This window comes from Megalobrama amblycephala, linkage group LG1 (genome assembly GCF_018812025.1).
Source record: "Megalobrama amblycephala isolate DHTTF-2021 linkage group LG1, ASM1881202v1, whole genome shotgun sequence".
NCBI classification, from domain to species: Eukaryota; Metazoa; Chordata; class Actinopteri; order Cypriniformes; family Xenocyprididae; genus Megalobrama; species Megalobrama amblycephala.
This window is the reverse complement of record NC_063044.1, coordinates 43,948,269-43,964,375: the sequence shown is the minus strand read 5'-3', so window position 1 is coordinate 43,964,375 and position 16,107 is coordinate 43,948,269. Positions and strand designations below refer to the sequence as shown.

Genomic DNA, 16,107 nt, shown 5'->3' with positions numbered 1-16,107 from the left:
CATATTACTGCGCAAAACAAACACAGAGACACAAAGTTCTTGCACGGCTGAACAAAAACCACTTGAGTGTTTTCATCTCTTGTCACTAGAGTTCAACAGGTGGCAGCAGAGAATAAAAAATCCACAAAATACAGCCTAATGACAAGATATACCATCTGTCACATCATTATTAAAGCCTATTATATTACTGTTAAATTTATAACACATGCACAAAGGCATCTGACTGCTTTAACACAACACATATTTTTGATATGTAGATTTGTGGTAATGGCTACACATTTTACAGTGACAAACTAAAAATATGTTTCAATTAACCAGAGACTCTTCCAGGAGTCTACAAGTGAAAGTGACTCTACAAGGGCAAAATATAATAATGAATATCAGCATCTTACTGTGAAAACAGTAATAAACAACAAGCAGTTCTAAAACATCTTGAATAAAAAGAAAAATCCTCTGAATATAAAAATGCAAGAGTTGTTTCAAGTGTTTTTTATTTTCTGAGTTCACAAGTTTTGCTTCATTATTACAGGCAAAATCGAGGCCTTTAGTCTTTCAGATGCAGGTCCAACAGAACCAGATTACTGACCTACTGCTTTTGTTGCTTTCCAATATACCAATATTAGTTTTATCAACTCCTGAAAAAGAATGAAACTAGATGGAGATATATAAAATGTGCAGTAGAGAAAAAATGTTGACAAAACATAAGCTTGATGTCATAAAATTCTCTATGAGAGAATAAATTATATGAACTGTAACATAAATATTTTTTTAGCATGTAAAGTTGATTATTAGCTCTGAGTGTTTATGTAAATCTTCTGTTGCATATTTAAACAGCAGACATGAGTCAGTTTATACATTCATCTGATCACTAGAGGGAGAGAAGAACAAACTGTGCTGTGAAACACACCATGATCTCTTCATCTTTAGTGTTGCTTCTGGCAGTAGTATCCTGTAAGTTTAGTCTACTTTTCTGTGTGATGCATCATTTTGTTGCTAAAAAGCTTGTTAACCATCTTTAAACTTCATGCTATTTTACTAACAGCTATTATTTGATTTGATACAGGTATTCATTCATATGAACTCACTCAGCCTGAGTCTCTGACTGTCCGTCCTGATGCCACTCTAACTATCAACTGTAAAGTCTCATATTCAGTTACTAGTGAACATACAGCCTGGATTCGTCAGCCTGCAGGAAAAGCTCTGGAATGGATTGGATTGATCAGCTCTGGTGGAAGCTTATACTACAAGGATTCACTGAAAAGCAAGTTCAGCATCACCAGAGACACCTCCAGTAACACAATAACACTGCAGGGAAATAATATGCAAGCTCAAGACACAGCTGTGTATTATTGTGCCAGAGAATCACAGTAACAGACGCAAACAGCCTCCCTGTACAAAAACATCTTTATCATCATCATTACAAATTATTTTTCTATAAAAATTGGATCACCCCCTCGATGTATTTTTCTTACCCACTGGCTGCATCGGAAATTGCATATTCTTCTTCCAATACCCACAAATGCTGTCTTTCCACTTGACCACTTGTCTACTTACATGACTTGTTTCCTATATTTGGTGAAAGTGTTGGTTGTGTAGACCTTTTGATTCAGTAAGACACAATTACAACATAGTGCTGAAAAATTGTAAGTAAAGTTTTTACAGAGCTATACTTGCACTTTTTGTACATTTAACACATAATACATTGTACATTTAAGTAAACTTCTAAGTGTCGGTCCCTATGCAACAGACAGCACAATTTAGTAATGGTGATGATTTTAATTAAGTGTATTTTTATAAAATACATATACTCATCCTTGCACCAATTACATGTGCAACACTTTACATTTGACTACCAAATTATGTGTAATATCTAATTAATCTAACTTTCTGCAATTCTCGGCACGGTTGTGCTGGTAGAATCCATGATGTGACGTCGCCACTCAGGATTGGTCACTCGCTGTTGTCTGGCTTCTCTCTGTAGCTGGCTAGCGCTCTACTTGCATGATGTAAACACAAATTAATAATAAAGTTAAAGGGATAGTTCACCCAAAAATGAAAATTTGATGTTTATCTGCTTACCCCCAGTGCATCCAAGATGTAGGTGACTTTTTTTCTTCAGTAGAACACAAATGATGATTTTTAACTCCAACCGTTGCCGTCTGTCAGTCAAATAATGCTAGTGGATGGGAACTTCTACTATAAGAGTAAATAAAACTTGCATAGACAAGTCCAAATTAAACCCTGCGGCTCGTGATGACAAACGATCGGTTTGTGTGAGAAAACGAACAGTATTTATATCATTTTTTACCTCTAATACACCACTATGTCCAACTGCATTCATCACTCGATTCGTTTGGTCTGATCGCGCTCTGACAGCGACAGTGATGTCTCGCGCATATACTTCAATGAGAGCGAGACATCACTGCCGCTGTCAGAGCGCGATCAGACCTTACTAACGAGTGCTGCACGCGGTTGGACATAATGGTGTATTAGAGTTAAAAAATGATATAAATCCTGTTCGGTTTCTCGCACAAAGGGATCGTTTTGTGTCTTAAGACACCAATGTGTCGTCACGAGCCACAGGGTTTAATTTGGACTTGTCTATGCAAGTTTTATTTACTCTTATAGTAGAAGTTCCCATCCACTAGCATTATTTGACTGACAGACGGCAACGGTTGGAGTTAAAAATCATCATTTGTGTTCTACTGAAGAAAAAAAGTCACCTACATCTTGGATGCACTGGGGGTAAGCAGATAAACATCAAATTTTCATTTTTGGGTGAACTATCCCTTTAAAAGAAACTTTTGATTATCCTCCATAACGCGATAGTTATTTACATCTCATATCATCAGTAAACTGTTGCGTTACCAAGGCAACGACTGATGCTTTTATATTACACTTCAAAGAGCGGCCGTTATCAGCCCCGCGGTGGAAAATGAAACTGTAACTGCACCAGCTGGCCTGGATTGGCACGGAATGGAACGTTTGTGCAATGAGAAACATTCGGACCGACCCTGGAAAAGTGGTTAAAGTTAAATTCTGCTGTAAAGCAGCTCTAAAAAGAAAATAGTGTCATTGTTCAGCTGAAGACAGTTCAGTGTTGATTCAGTTCTGTTCAATAACTGTGTAAAGATCATGAAATATGAAATGAGTTCAGTTCAGCTATATATCAGCTCTGGAGAAAACAGCCAGCTCAGCTCATCATCCAGCTCAGCTCAGTTCTCATCCAATAGTGTCAGAACAGTCAAAAATATTGCTGAATATTACGTGTCCCCAACTAAGCAACCCAGAGGAGACAGTGGCAAGGAACCCAAACTCCATCGGTGACAGAAAAAAAACAGAAAGAGAAAAAAGAAAGCAGGCTCAGTTGGGGGACCAGTCCTCTTCTGGCCAAACAAACCAACATGGTGTGATCATGATTCCAGGCTGCATCACAAGTCAGACTGTGGACTGGTATCACTCAGAAAATTTAGTTTGGGATACATCACACTGACATACACTATGGAGGGCAGGAGTCGAAGCTGGCCATAGAGGTCTGTACAGAAGACTTGACTGATTCTGGTGGTCTTTGTTGAGGATCTGTGCCGATGGCTGTCGTATCGACAAAGTCTTCACAGGGGATCTGTCTCTAGGGCTCATCTAGTTGCATGGTCTCTGCTGACATTTAGGGCTATTGTGGTTGTCATTAGGTGCAGGTCCACAAGTGTGGGTATTGAGACCTGATCTCATGGCAATTCGTACATATTTTACAAGGTGGCTATTTCAAACGAATTTGTACGCCCTCACTCATACGAATTTGTATCTTTTTTGCAAATTTGTACGTATTTTACGATTTGCCAAATTCATACGAATTCATACGAATTATCTACCCCTAACCCCGCCCCTAATCTTACCCGTCACTGGGGTTTATACAAATCATATGAATTCGTATGAAGGAGGTCTATCTAAGTAACTTTGCAACCACATATCAACTAACTCTCATCAAAATATTAGTAGACTGTTAGTAAACTGATAGTTTAGGGTTAGGTGTTAGGGTTAGTAGAATAAGCTGTCAAAGTTACTTATAGTCAGTATAATGTCTAAAGTGAACCAACGAAATAAAGTGTTACCGTATGCGATTTCAGATACAGCAGCAGCGTTTCACTAAACATCAGAGAGAATCCTCATTGGCTGCTGTCTCTCTTAATACACTAGTAGCATAATGTTGTTTGGTGATGTGAAGAGCAAAAATTAGACTATGTGTATATTTAATAAGCAGCAGGTGTCATTAATAAGCATCCGCTTTCTTTTATTGCATGCATCTTCCTTTGTGCTTATGTTCCCTTAATGTGTGCCAATAGTTTTCATCAAATCTCTCTTTTTGGTATGAAACATTTGTGACAGATTTTCATTCTGCAACCTGATTGCTGCATGCTAAGTTTTGCTCTGAACTCTATGCAAATATTCCTCTTCCTCTTTATTTTAGTATTTAGATGAAAAGAAACAGATTGCTCTCTCATTTCTCACACCATGGTCTCCTCATCTCTCTTGCTGTTTCTGCTGCTAGCAGGTGTCTCTCGTAAGTCTTCATACTTTTATAGAAATAATTTATAATAATGTTTTTTATAAATATTTTTATACAAAATATTTCCATATATCTAACATGTCAGGTCATATTTGTTTCTCCAGGTGTCCACTGTGTTGAACTGACCCAGACTGATTCTGTGGTCTTAAGGCCTGGTCAGGTTTTGACTCTGTCCTGTAAGATCTCTGGATATTCATTGACTGACAGCAGCTACTGCACTGGCTTCATACGACAGGCTGCAGGAAAAGCTCTGGAATGGGTCGGAGAGATATGTGGTGATGGTAGCACATATTACAGTGATAAATTAAAAAGTAGATATCAAGTTAGCAGAGACACTTCCAGCAGCACAGTGACTCTACAAGGACAGAATATGCAGACTGAGGACACAGCTGTGTATTACTGCGCCAGAGAGTCACAGTGACACAAACCACAAGCAGCTTTGTTCAAAAACATCTTGAATGAAAGTAATAAGAGAAAGTCCCCATATAGGAATACAAAAATAACTTTTCAAATGTTTTTTTTTTCTTTTTTTCTGAATGACATTATTTATTTTTTATATTGTACAAGTATGAAACATCAGTGTTTTCCAGCCAAACAAATGTTTGAGAAATGAGCTGCAGACCTTTCTCTGTTGGTGTAACCCTGCTGTAACCTAAGACAGTCAAGTGGGTTCAATTAGATTAAATAACATTTTTGACTTAAATGCAACTAGTTCATTAGAAGCCACAATTGTTATTTATTTATATATTTATTTCTAACAATGTTCTTCCTGTCGCAACTTCTAATGACCTGGCTAACTGGCTCTTTCTTTCTTTCTTTCTTTCTTTCTTTCTTTCTTGCAGTCTCAGTAAAGTTTATTTTTAGAGTTTATCTAGAAATTATTTTTAATGAGAATACTGCTGATATTACAGTAGAGGGCACTGTCTGCCTTTGTGATCAGAGATATTGTAGGATTAATGAAATGGCATTTTTATTTTTTTCCTTGGTTAATTTAAAACATATGGCTATTTTTAAAACTTACAAACACGTTTTATTATGTACAGCTAACAGGGGAGCATCAGAAAGCACACGTTCGTCTCCAAAGTGGATTTACATGAAATCTAAACCATATACATCATAAAGTCGGTTTCTAAATGTTTATTTAACACCTGACAGGAAAATATTCAATAAATATTGCAGATGATGAGCACATCACAACATGAAATAGACATCTGAGTGATGTGTGTGTACTATTATGTAGAATTCACTGTTGTCAACACTGCTTACATTACATGAATGCAAGTAATGTAAAAAACCAAAAAACAAATGTACAAGTAGCTAGACATAAGTTATCTATTTTATTTGTCCGTTAGTACTGTTGATAAATTAAGGAACATTTGTGTTGGATAAAAAGTGAGTTAACACATCATCAACTACCTCAACATGTAAATTGAGCACATAAATCTCAGAGGAAGCTTGAGTCTTGTCTGGATGTTACAGGGACAAATGATCACATGTGTGTTTATCCGGTGGAGAGAGGCTGATGAAGGAATGCTGCCATCAACGGCTTTGAGTGAGGATACTACAGAAATTAATAAAAATCAATCAATTTAAAACTTAAGTTGTAGTTTATTTTAATTATTGTAAATTATTACAGCACTTTTCTTATTCTTGATGTCTCTATGTTTTCTGCAGAGCTCAGGACCTGCAAGGCAAGGTGACGGCGGCATTTGTGGGAAAAAAAAGGGAAAAAGAAATGAGCAGGGATTGAACAGCGTGAAGGCGAGTAAATAATGACTGAATTTATATGTTTGGGTGAACTAAGCCTTTATGCCCCCAAATAGAAACTGTATGAAATGTATGTATGCATTTATATTAAAGTAGTACCTTGAAAACGTAAACTTTAAGAAATAAGTAGCTTTATTGAGTGTTTGTGCCCAAGACACTAACAAAAAAGGATTTACAAAAATCACATTTACATTTATGCTTTTATCCAAAGTGACTTACAGTGCTCTTATTACAGGGATGATCAATGTGGAGTAACCTGGAGTCTTGCTCAAGGACGGTGACGGATACGGAGATCGAACCAGCAACCTTCTGCTTACCAGTTCAGTGGTTTAGACCACCACACCACTAAAGTAATAATGCTACAACAGAAATTAGCATTTAATTGTACAAATATTAAATGAAATAAGGCAAGAAACAGAATGCTGACATGAATTGTAAAACGTTTTAATCTGTTTAAATGTTTTATAGGTAGTAATGCTCATGGAGAGCACACAGATGATTGGAGAAGACACAGCGCCAGCCAGATTGTCCCGCACATCTTCTTGGATGGCAAAGACAGGCGAAGGTGTTCGCGGTGGTCAGCTGCTTCATCAAAATAAAGCTGCAGAATTGGCACAGCTATGTTGAGATAACAATAAGTTTAAAAAAAAAAAGCTTAGTTTCATGTGTTGTTGAATTGTATATATTTACTTATGTATTGTGATGGTTACTTATATTCATTCTTTTACTCATTTATGTTTCCTATTGTTGTCAGTAAATAAAATATAATTATTTTATTAATCATGCATTAATTCATTGCTTGACTGCAAAAACATAATTTTGATTTAAAAAAGTAATATAATTAAGTATTGGTCAGCATTTATCATTATTATTGTGTGTAAGTGTTGGTGTGTGCTAGCAATGCAGTTCATTCTGGGGTAATCTTATCTTTAGTAGTAATACTTACATTTTCTGAGTACAAAATCAACAAAAGCTCTTCTCCAAAGGCAAGTCCAGCAGATCAGAGGTATTGTATAGGATTAATGTTTCTTGCTTCATTTTTAAAAGAAGAAGGAAAAGAAAAGAAAAGAAAAGAAAACAAAACAAATCAACATTACAAAGCATTTCAAAATCACAAGAAAACAGTCAAAAGGAAAAAAAAAAAAAAATGTAAGAATCGTTTAACAGAAAGTGAATGAAGAGGTTTTCATCTCAACGCAATCGTCTTTTTAGCAGCTGTCAGGACAGCTAGTGCGCTTATGCTTATTATTAATATTCAACATTGTTAGCTAAGCTTATTCAATAACAAGTCAGGCACTGTTACAGGTCCATTGCTGAAACCAGATCAGACAATCTGCATGCTAATTTTAAAACTTAATATTTATTTCAATTCACTGAACAGGTGAGAAAAGCAAGTGTTTCTGATGATGACCCAACAGAAACATACATTATTACTGATGTTGTTTCTGTCAGATGTAACATCAATAAAATAATAACACAAATATAATTAATATATGCAATAAAAAAGAACAAGACATATTCATTGTATAACTTTAATTGGCATAAATGCTCTGATCAGGGCAAATTCAATCGAAGAATACATTTTACATTTGAGTTTGAATCACTTACAGTCACAATAAACTGTTTATATTTTCTGCTAATGAACTTCATATCAATAATAACTAAAAGTTCAGGACAGTGTGATGATGCCTCTTCATGTAATCCCAATATTCTTGTTGTTTGAGCTTGTGGAGTTGATTATTAGCTCTGAGTGTTTATGTAAATCTTCTGTTGCATATTTAAACAGCAGACATGAGTCAGTTTATACATTCATCTGATCACTAGAGGGAGAGAAGAACAAACTGTGCTGTGAAACACACCATGATCTCTTCATCTTTAGTGTTGCTTCTGGCAGTAGTATCCTGTAAGTTTAGTCTACTTTTCTGTGTGATGCATCATTTTGTTGCTAAAAAGCTTATTAACCATCTTTAAACTTTATGCTATTTTACTAACAGCTATTATTTGATTTGATACAGGTATTCATTCATATGAACTCACTCAGCCTGAGTCTCTGACTGTCCGTCCTGATGCCACTCTAACTATCAACTGTAAAGTCTCATATTCAGTTACTAGTTATCATACAGCCTGGATTCGTCAGCCTGCAGGAAAAGCTCTGGAGTGGATTGGATTGATCTGGAGTGATGGAGACTTATACTACAAGGATTCACTGAAAAGCAAGTTCAGCATCACCAGAGACACCTCCAGTAACACAATAACACTGCAGGGAAATAATATGCAAGCTCAAGACACAGCTGTGTATTATTGTGCCAGAGAATCACAGTGACAGACACAAACAGCCTCCCTGTACAAAAACATAATCATATTCACATTAGGGTATTTATCATTTTGTCCTCAAAAGTTCAAAACCAATTTTCATAAAATGTTCAACATTCACAGCTGATATTCATCTGATGACATTAAAATTCTCTCCATCCATCAATGAAATCCATCAGCTCTTGCATCTCTTTGCTTTCATCAGGTTATAAAGTCTGTTGGTCAGTAAAGTTCAGTTTTGAGCTTGTTTTGATCCAGTGTTACTGTTGTCTCAGAGGAGCGATTGGAGATTTCAGCCACTGATTGAGACACACTAATAATTATTTAGAAAGATAAAATTAACATGCACCTGTTCCCACACGAGATTTTTTATTTTTTCGATTCTCTTTTCTGTTGATTCAGTTATCAAGCAGCAAGAATAAATATCATGTTATCTAGTTGACTGCAAACAGCATGAGCACGTGTGATCAACAAACAAAAAATAAAATGCAGAAAAACTTTTCTTATTGTGTATTGTGACATTAACAGTGAACAGAAAGGTACATATTCACATTCACGTCATACTGTTCTTAAATAGTTTAGTCCTTCAGTCATGATTGTATCTTGTGACCCTCCAATGCAAATCAAACACTCCTGTATGTTTGTTCAGTATTTATGTGCTTCTGATTGGATCTGGAGCGTCACATCACCACTTTCAAGATGAAGAGTTCACTCTGCTTACTGCTGCTCTCATTCAGCGTACACCGTGAGTTTCCTCATGAAACACATTTCTATTGTCAGTTCTAATACATATATGTTTCAAATGAAATCAGTCGTTTCAATCTTCCTTTTAGGTTTAAAATGTCAAAGTATGGAGTCCATTGAAAGCACGGTTCAGAAAAAGCCTGGAGAAACTCTGACTCTGTCCTGTAGAGGATCCGGGTTCAGCTTTGACTGCTGTAGCATGCACTGGATCAGACAACAAGCTGGAAAACCTCTCGTGTGGATTGGACGTGTTAATAGTGATGGCAGCGGCCATGATTACGCTGAACCCTTCAACAGACGAACTGAAATCACCAGAGATAATTCAAAGAATATGGTATATCTGAAACTGTCGGGCCTGACAACAGAAGACTCAGCCACATATTACTGCGCAAAACAAACACAGAGACACAAAGTTCTTGCACGGCTGAACAAAAACCACTTGAGTGTTTCATCTCTTGTCACTAGAGTTCAACAGGTGGCAGCAGAGAATAAAAAATCCATAAAATACAGCCTAATGACAAGATATACCATTTGTCACATCATTATTAAAGCCTATTATATTACTGTTAAATTTACAATACACTATAAAAGCTCTAACCTTACACAGCACAAATGCATATCTGACTGCTTTAACACAACACATATTTTTGATACGTAGATTTGTGGTAATGGCTACACATTTTACAGTGACAAACTAAAAATATGTTTCAATTAACCAGAGACTCTTCCAGGAGTCTACAAGTGAAAGTGACTCTACAAGGGCAAAATATAATAATGAATATCAGCATCTTACTGTGAAAACAGTAATAAACAACAAGCAGTTCTAAAACATCTTGAATAATAATACAAATACTCTAATATAGGAATATAAAAATGCAAGTGTTCAATTGTTTCAAGTGATTTTTATTTTCTGAGTTCACAAGTTTTGCTTCATTATTACAGGCAAAATCGAGGCCTTTAGACTTTCAGATGCAGGTCCAACAGAACCAGATTACTGACCTACTGCTTTTGTTGCTTTCCAATATACCAATATTAGTTTTATCAACCCCTGAATTAAAATAATTAAACTAGATGGAGATATATAAAATGTGCAGTAGAGAAAAAATGTTGACAAAACATAAACTTGATGTCATAAAATTCTCTATGAGAGAATAAATTATATGAACTGTAGCATAAATATTTTTTAGCATGCGGAGTTGATTATTAGCTCTGAGTGTTTATGTAAATCTTCTGTTGCATATTTAAACAGCAGACATGAGTCAGTTTATACATTCATCTGATCACTAGAGGGAGAGAAGAACAAACTGTGCTGTGAAACACACCATGATCTCTTCATCTTTAGTGTTGCTTCTGGCAGTAGTATCCTGTAAGTTTAGTCTACTTTTCTGTGTGATACATCATTTTGTAGCTAAAAAACTTGTTAACCATCTTTAAACTTCATGCTATTTTACTAACAGCTATTATTTGATTTGATACAGGTATTCATTCAGATGAACTCACTCAGCCTGAGTCTCTGACTGTCCGTCCTGATGCCACTCTAACTATCAACTGTAAAGTCTCATATTCAGTAACTAGTGATAGTACAGCCTGGATTCGTCAGCCTGCAGGAAAAGCTCTGGAATGGATTGGAGTGATCTGGAGTGGTGGAAGCTTAGACTACAAGGATTCACTGAAAAGCAAGTTCAGCATCACCAGAGACACCTCCAGTAACACAATAACACTGCAGGGAAATAATATGCAAGCTCAAGACACAGCTGTGTATTATTGTGCCAGAGAATCACAGTGACAGACGCCAACAGCCTCCCTGTACAAAAACATCATATAATTGTACAAATTAGAGTATTCGTCATGTTTTTTCCTCAAAAGTTTTATAACAACAGATTTACAGATGAAGTATTATATGTTTGAATAGGTGAAGATAATAAACGTAATTTCGGGAGGAGTACGCCCATCTAATCTTCCAATTATAAAACCAGCATCTTACCTCTTCCTGTTAGTTTCTTTTGGCATCCCTCCTCCTCCCCTTCTCCTCCTTTTGTACTTATTTTTGCCTGTTATAGGGGAGCAATCGGAGCTCGAGTAGGATATTCTTTCCGAGCCCCTCTATAGCAGACAGCAAGCCAAATCTGTTTACCACTTACGCTAAGATTATATGGTCACACGAACTCGTGAAGAAGTCAATAAAATCAGTAATCTCTTCTATCTGTCTCACGACATTGGCTTTGCTTTCTTTAAGATTGCCAAAGCCAGACTCGAAGGAAAGTTTAAAAGATTTTTATGTCTTTGTTTTGACCCTGTGTTTGAGTTTTTAGCCACTGTTTCAACAGCACAGATCTGTGTCTGTCAATGAACTGAAGCGCTTTAATCTGTGAGTCTTACAACAGTATTGGCCAAACACCAATAGATGGCTGTAATGCATCAGTTGAATTGATATTGTCTTATAATTTATTTTTCTACATTGTTTTTTAGTGGTTTTAAACTTTCAATATTGTGTTATTTAAAAAATGTAGACTAAATGCAATAAAATCAAGAATCTGTGGTTTGTTAATTCTCTTTAACCTTTATTTAACCAACAAAAGTACAAAGAAAAGATGTTCAGTGTTTTCACTGACCAACTTAAGTGTATTTTGTAAATATAAACAAATTTTGATTTTGAAGGCTGCAACACACTCCAAAAAAGTTGGGACAGAGGCATGTTTACCATTGTGTCACATCACCTTTTCCTTTATTTACACTTTTTAATTGTATGGGAACTGAGGATACTAATTGTTGAAGTTTTGCAAGTGAAGTTTTTGCCCAATCCCGCCCGATACAAGACAGCTGCTCAACAGTCTGTGGTCATCCTTGTCTGATTCTCCTTTTCATGATGGGCCATCTATTTTCAACAGGAGTCAGATCTGGACTGCAGACAGACAGTCAAGCACATCCCCTCTATGGTGTAGAGCGTCTAGAAACCTCTCTGTTTTAGCATGTGCAGAATGAGGCCTGACATTGTCTTGCTTCCCAGGAAAGATGCCATCTTTATGGCAGTTTATGTCTCTGTACAATCCCAGTATACGCCTCCATGTCAATGATTCCTTCACACATATAGTCACCCATACTGCTTGCACTGATGCACCTCATACCAAGACAGATGTTTGATTTTGCACAAGTCGCTGATGAAAGTCTGGATGGTCCCTTTCGTCTTTGGGAGAACTCAATGTCCGTTTTTTCCAAAAACAAGTTGAAACTTGGACTTATCTGACCACAGCACACATTTCCACTTTTTTTTGGACCATCTGAGATGAGCTCAGGCCCAGAGAACTCGGTGCCATCTCTGTATAGAACTGATGTATAGATTTCTCCTTGCGTAACAGAGATTCAAGTTGCATTTCCTGATGCAGCGGCAGACTGTGTTAAGTGACGATGGTTTTCCAAAGTACTCCCGAGCCCATGTGGCTATTTCTAACACAGCAGCATGACGGTTTCTCATGCAGTGCCATCTGAGAGCTTGAAGATCACACACATTTAACAGAGGTCTCTTGCCTGGCCCAACGCGGACTGAGATTTCTCTGGATTCCCTGAATCTTTTCACAATATTATGCATGCAGATGGCGAAAGACCTAAATAATTTGCAATCTTGCATTAAGAAATGTGATTTTTGATTTGTCTGACAATTCTGTCATGAAATTTGGCACAAAGTGGTGAGCCATGACCCATCTTTGCTTGCAAAGACTGAGATGCTCCTTTTATACCCAATCACGATCCCCTCACCTATTACCAATTCACCTGCTTATTGTGGACTGTTTCAAAATTGTTTAACTCTGATATTCTATAACCTTTTCTCTATTATTTTGCCTCTGTCCCAACTTTTTTGGAGTGTGTTGCAGCCATCAAAATCGAAATTTGTTCATATTTACAAAATACACTTAAGATTTATATTTACAAAATACACTTAAGACCAACTTTTCTTTGTACTTTCGTCAGTTAAATAAATTTTCAAGAAAACTAATAAATCACAGAATCTTGATTTTACTGTATTTTACAAAATATCCCAACTTTTCTGGAAATGGGGTTTGTAGTCATATCTGAATTGCATATTATAATTAAAATCAATTACATTAAAATCCATTAAAGAATTAAAAATGAAAAATAATACAATACACAAAAATGACTTTTATCTCTAATAATAGAAAAAAGAAAAAGAAAAAAAAAGGTCTGTTTATGAAGATCTCAAACATTAACCATTGAAATCTAAATCTGGACCAAACATACGTCAATCTTTCTTACCATCAGTTCTTTGATTTTAATATATGCAAATCACCTTCCTTCTTTAAACGTGTCAAACTTTGTGATCTGAACAGACATCTGAACTCTAGGAACAAAGTCTTTCTTTCTGGTTTAAACTTAAATACACCATGTTTAAGAAGATTCTTGTATTTGTAATTCTGGCAGTTTTACCATGTGAGTCACTGCATAAGATAATCATTAAGAGTGCAACAATGTAACATTATAACATGTTTCTAACATTTAATATTGTTCTTAATATTGTGCTAAAGAGTTCTTAAGAGTTCTTATTGTTCTTAATATTGTGCTAAATTAATATTGTGCTAAAGAGTCACTGTGAATGAGTTCAGGGTCAAAGCAATACAAAAACCACTTCCTCATTCACATAAACAGATGATAAATATTAACTTATCAGCTGCATTGCATCACATTAAAATAATCAGTTAGAAAAACTCGTTCTAACATTTTAAAATGGTAATGAAAAAAGTGGGCACTTTTAAATTTCCATTGTTTCCAATACAGTCCTGCCCCTATTTTGTGTGAATTATGCTTATGCTGTGATACACTATGTTCTGGTCTAGGCCATTATTTGACCTGCAGAGGCTCATGACTGCATTTTACTGAATCAAAATCACAGCGACATATAGGCTACTGTAAGCTTCCCTCTGTCATCAAAAAACAAACATGTTCATATAAATACTAACTAAACAATATTACACAAGCAGGAGGGCTGTTGTTATCAGCACAGCTGTAATTAGTAATCACAGACGTGATTATAGGCCAATTCAGGACAAAGTCACAATTGTGATATTGATTTTTATACAATAGTTTGATAAACATTAAGATATAATAAGATAATATTAAGAAACATACATTTTAGACACAGTATTGCCAGATACTTTGCCTATTTTCACTGTATCACTGTAGATATTTCCAAATGAAGCCACAACAGAATTAACCACCGCACCTCAGAGCAACACACAATAGTGGTGTTTACTTCCTGAATGAATCAGTGTTTTTGAACGAATAGGTTGAATGAACGACTCAATGATTCACTCATAAACACAGTCACTTGTCGCCACCTACTGGTGTAACGATTTACCCTGCAGAAAGAGTCACCGCTCTCCCCCACCACTAATGAAAACTAGTCCATCTGTATCGAGGAAATACACGATAAAACGGAAATCAAATTTCTGAAAAAAGAACACCATATTTTTGTATAATTTGATTTAGCTAATATAATTATTATCTTTATTTCTCTTTCAAAAACATGAAATCAACTGCTTTTAACAGATACAGAGGTCATTAGCTCTGATGACAGTTGAATCCATTTGTTCACTGTAATTGACAATTCAGAGACTTTTTGAATGAGTAAAATATAGAACATCTGAACATACTGAAATCTGCAGAACTGTATGCAAATATTCTTTCTCCTCCTCTTTATTTGATGATTAAGAGGAAAAGAAACAGCTTGCTCTCACACTTCTCAAACTATGGTCTCCTCATCTCTCTGGTTGTTTCTACGGTCGTGTCTCTCGTAAGTCTCCATTGTTTCTATAGAAATACTTCATAATAAAAAATTCTTAAACATGGTTATAAAAAATGTTTTAATTTCTCTAACTTGTCAGTCCATATTTGTTTCTCCAGGTGTCCACTGTGTTGAACTGACCCAGACTGATTCTGTGGTCTTAAGGCCTGGTCAGGTTTTGACTCTGTCCTGTAAGATCTCTGGATATTCATTGACTGACAGCAGCTACTGCACTGACTTCATATGACAGGCTGCAGGAAAAGCTCTGGAATGGGTTGGAAGAATATGTTATAGCGGTGACACATATTACTGTAATAACCTGAAAAGTAGATTTCAAATTACCAGAGACACTTCCAGCAATAAATATCAGTGTTTTACAGCCAAACAATTATTTGAGAAATGAGCTGCAGACCTTTCTTTGCTGCTGTAACAACAAAGTTATGCCCCCCCCCCCCTTTTTTTCTTTTCTTTTGCTGTGTGCAGTCACAGTAAAGTTATTAATCTTTAATGAGAATACTGCTGATATTACAATAGAGGACACTGTCTGCCTTTGTGACGCCCAGTTCAGCAGATCAGAGATATTGCATTAATGTTTCTTGCTTCATTATATAATAGAAGAAACAAAAGAAAAGAACAACAAAATATTACAAAGCATTTCAAAAGTCAAAAGAACTCGAGCAGGAGACAGTTCTAGAAAAATCACATCCAAAAATGTAAGAATCGTTTAACAGAAAGTGAATGAGGAGGTTTTCATCTCAACGCAATCATCTTTTTAGCAGCTGTGTTTAGCACTATTACTTACTAATTCATTCATCAGAGTTACTTGTTAGTTAATAGTAGTTACTAGAGTGTTAATAATGCATTATTCATTTGTTCCTGTGTAGTTATTCATTTATGAAGGATCAGTATTCTAAAGTGTTACCAG

The 16,107-nt window shown here is 35.9% G+C and overlaps 5 gene segments (V, D, J or C); all 5 read left to right on the top strand.

The window, feature by feature from the left end:
* Positions 1-805: 805 nt before the first annotated feature.
* Positions 806-1,393, top strand: LOC125270808. The segment is given in 2 exon segments: positions 806-951; positions 1,064-1,393. Coding segments are annotated over 2 exon segments (351 nt in total).
* Positions 1,394-4,489: 3,096 nt separating this feature from the next.
* Positions 4,490-5,011, top strand: LOC125250045. The segment is given in 2 exon segments: positions 4,490-4,558; positions 4,669-5,011. Coding segments are annotated over 2 exon segments (366 nt in total).
* A 3,065-nt stretch (positions 5,012-8,076) lies between these two features.
* Positions 8,077-8,659, top strand: LOC125270805. The segment is given in 2 exon segments: positions 8,077-8,234; positions 8,347-8,659. Coding segments are annotated over 2 exon segments (351 nt in total).
* A 347-nt stretch (positions 8,660-9,006) lies between these two features.
* Positions 9,007-10,194, top strand: LOC125250037. The segment is given in 2 exon segments: positions 9,007-9,389; positions 9,478-10,194. Coding segments are annotated over 2 exon segments (615 nt in total).
* Positions 10,195-10,608: 414 nt separating this feature from the next.
* Positions 10,609-11,192, top strand: LOC125250031. The segment is given in 2 exon segments: positions 10,609-10,754; positions 10,867-11,192. Coding segments are annotated over 2 exon segments (351 nt in total).
* Positions 11,193-16,107: the final 4,915 nt, after the last annotated feature.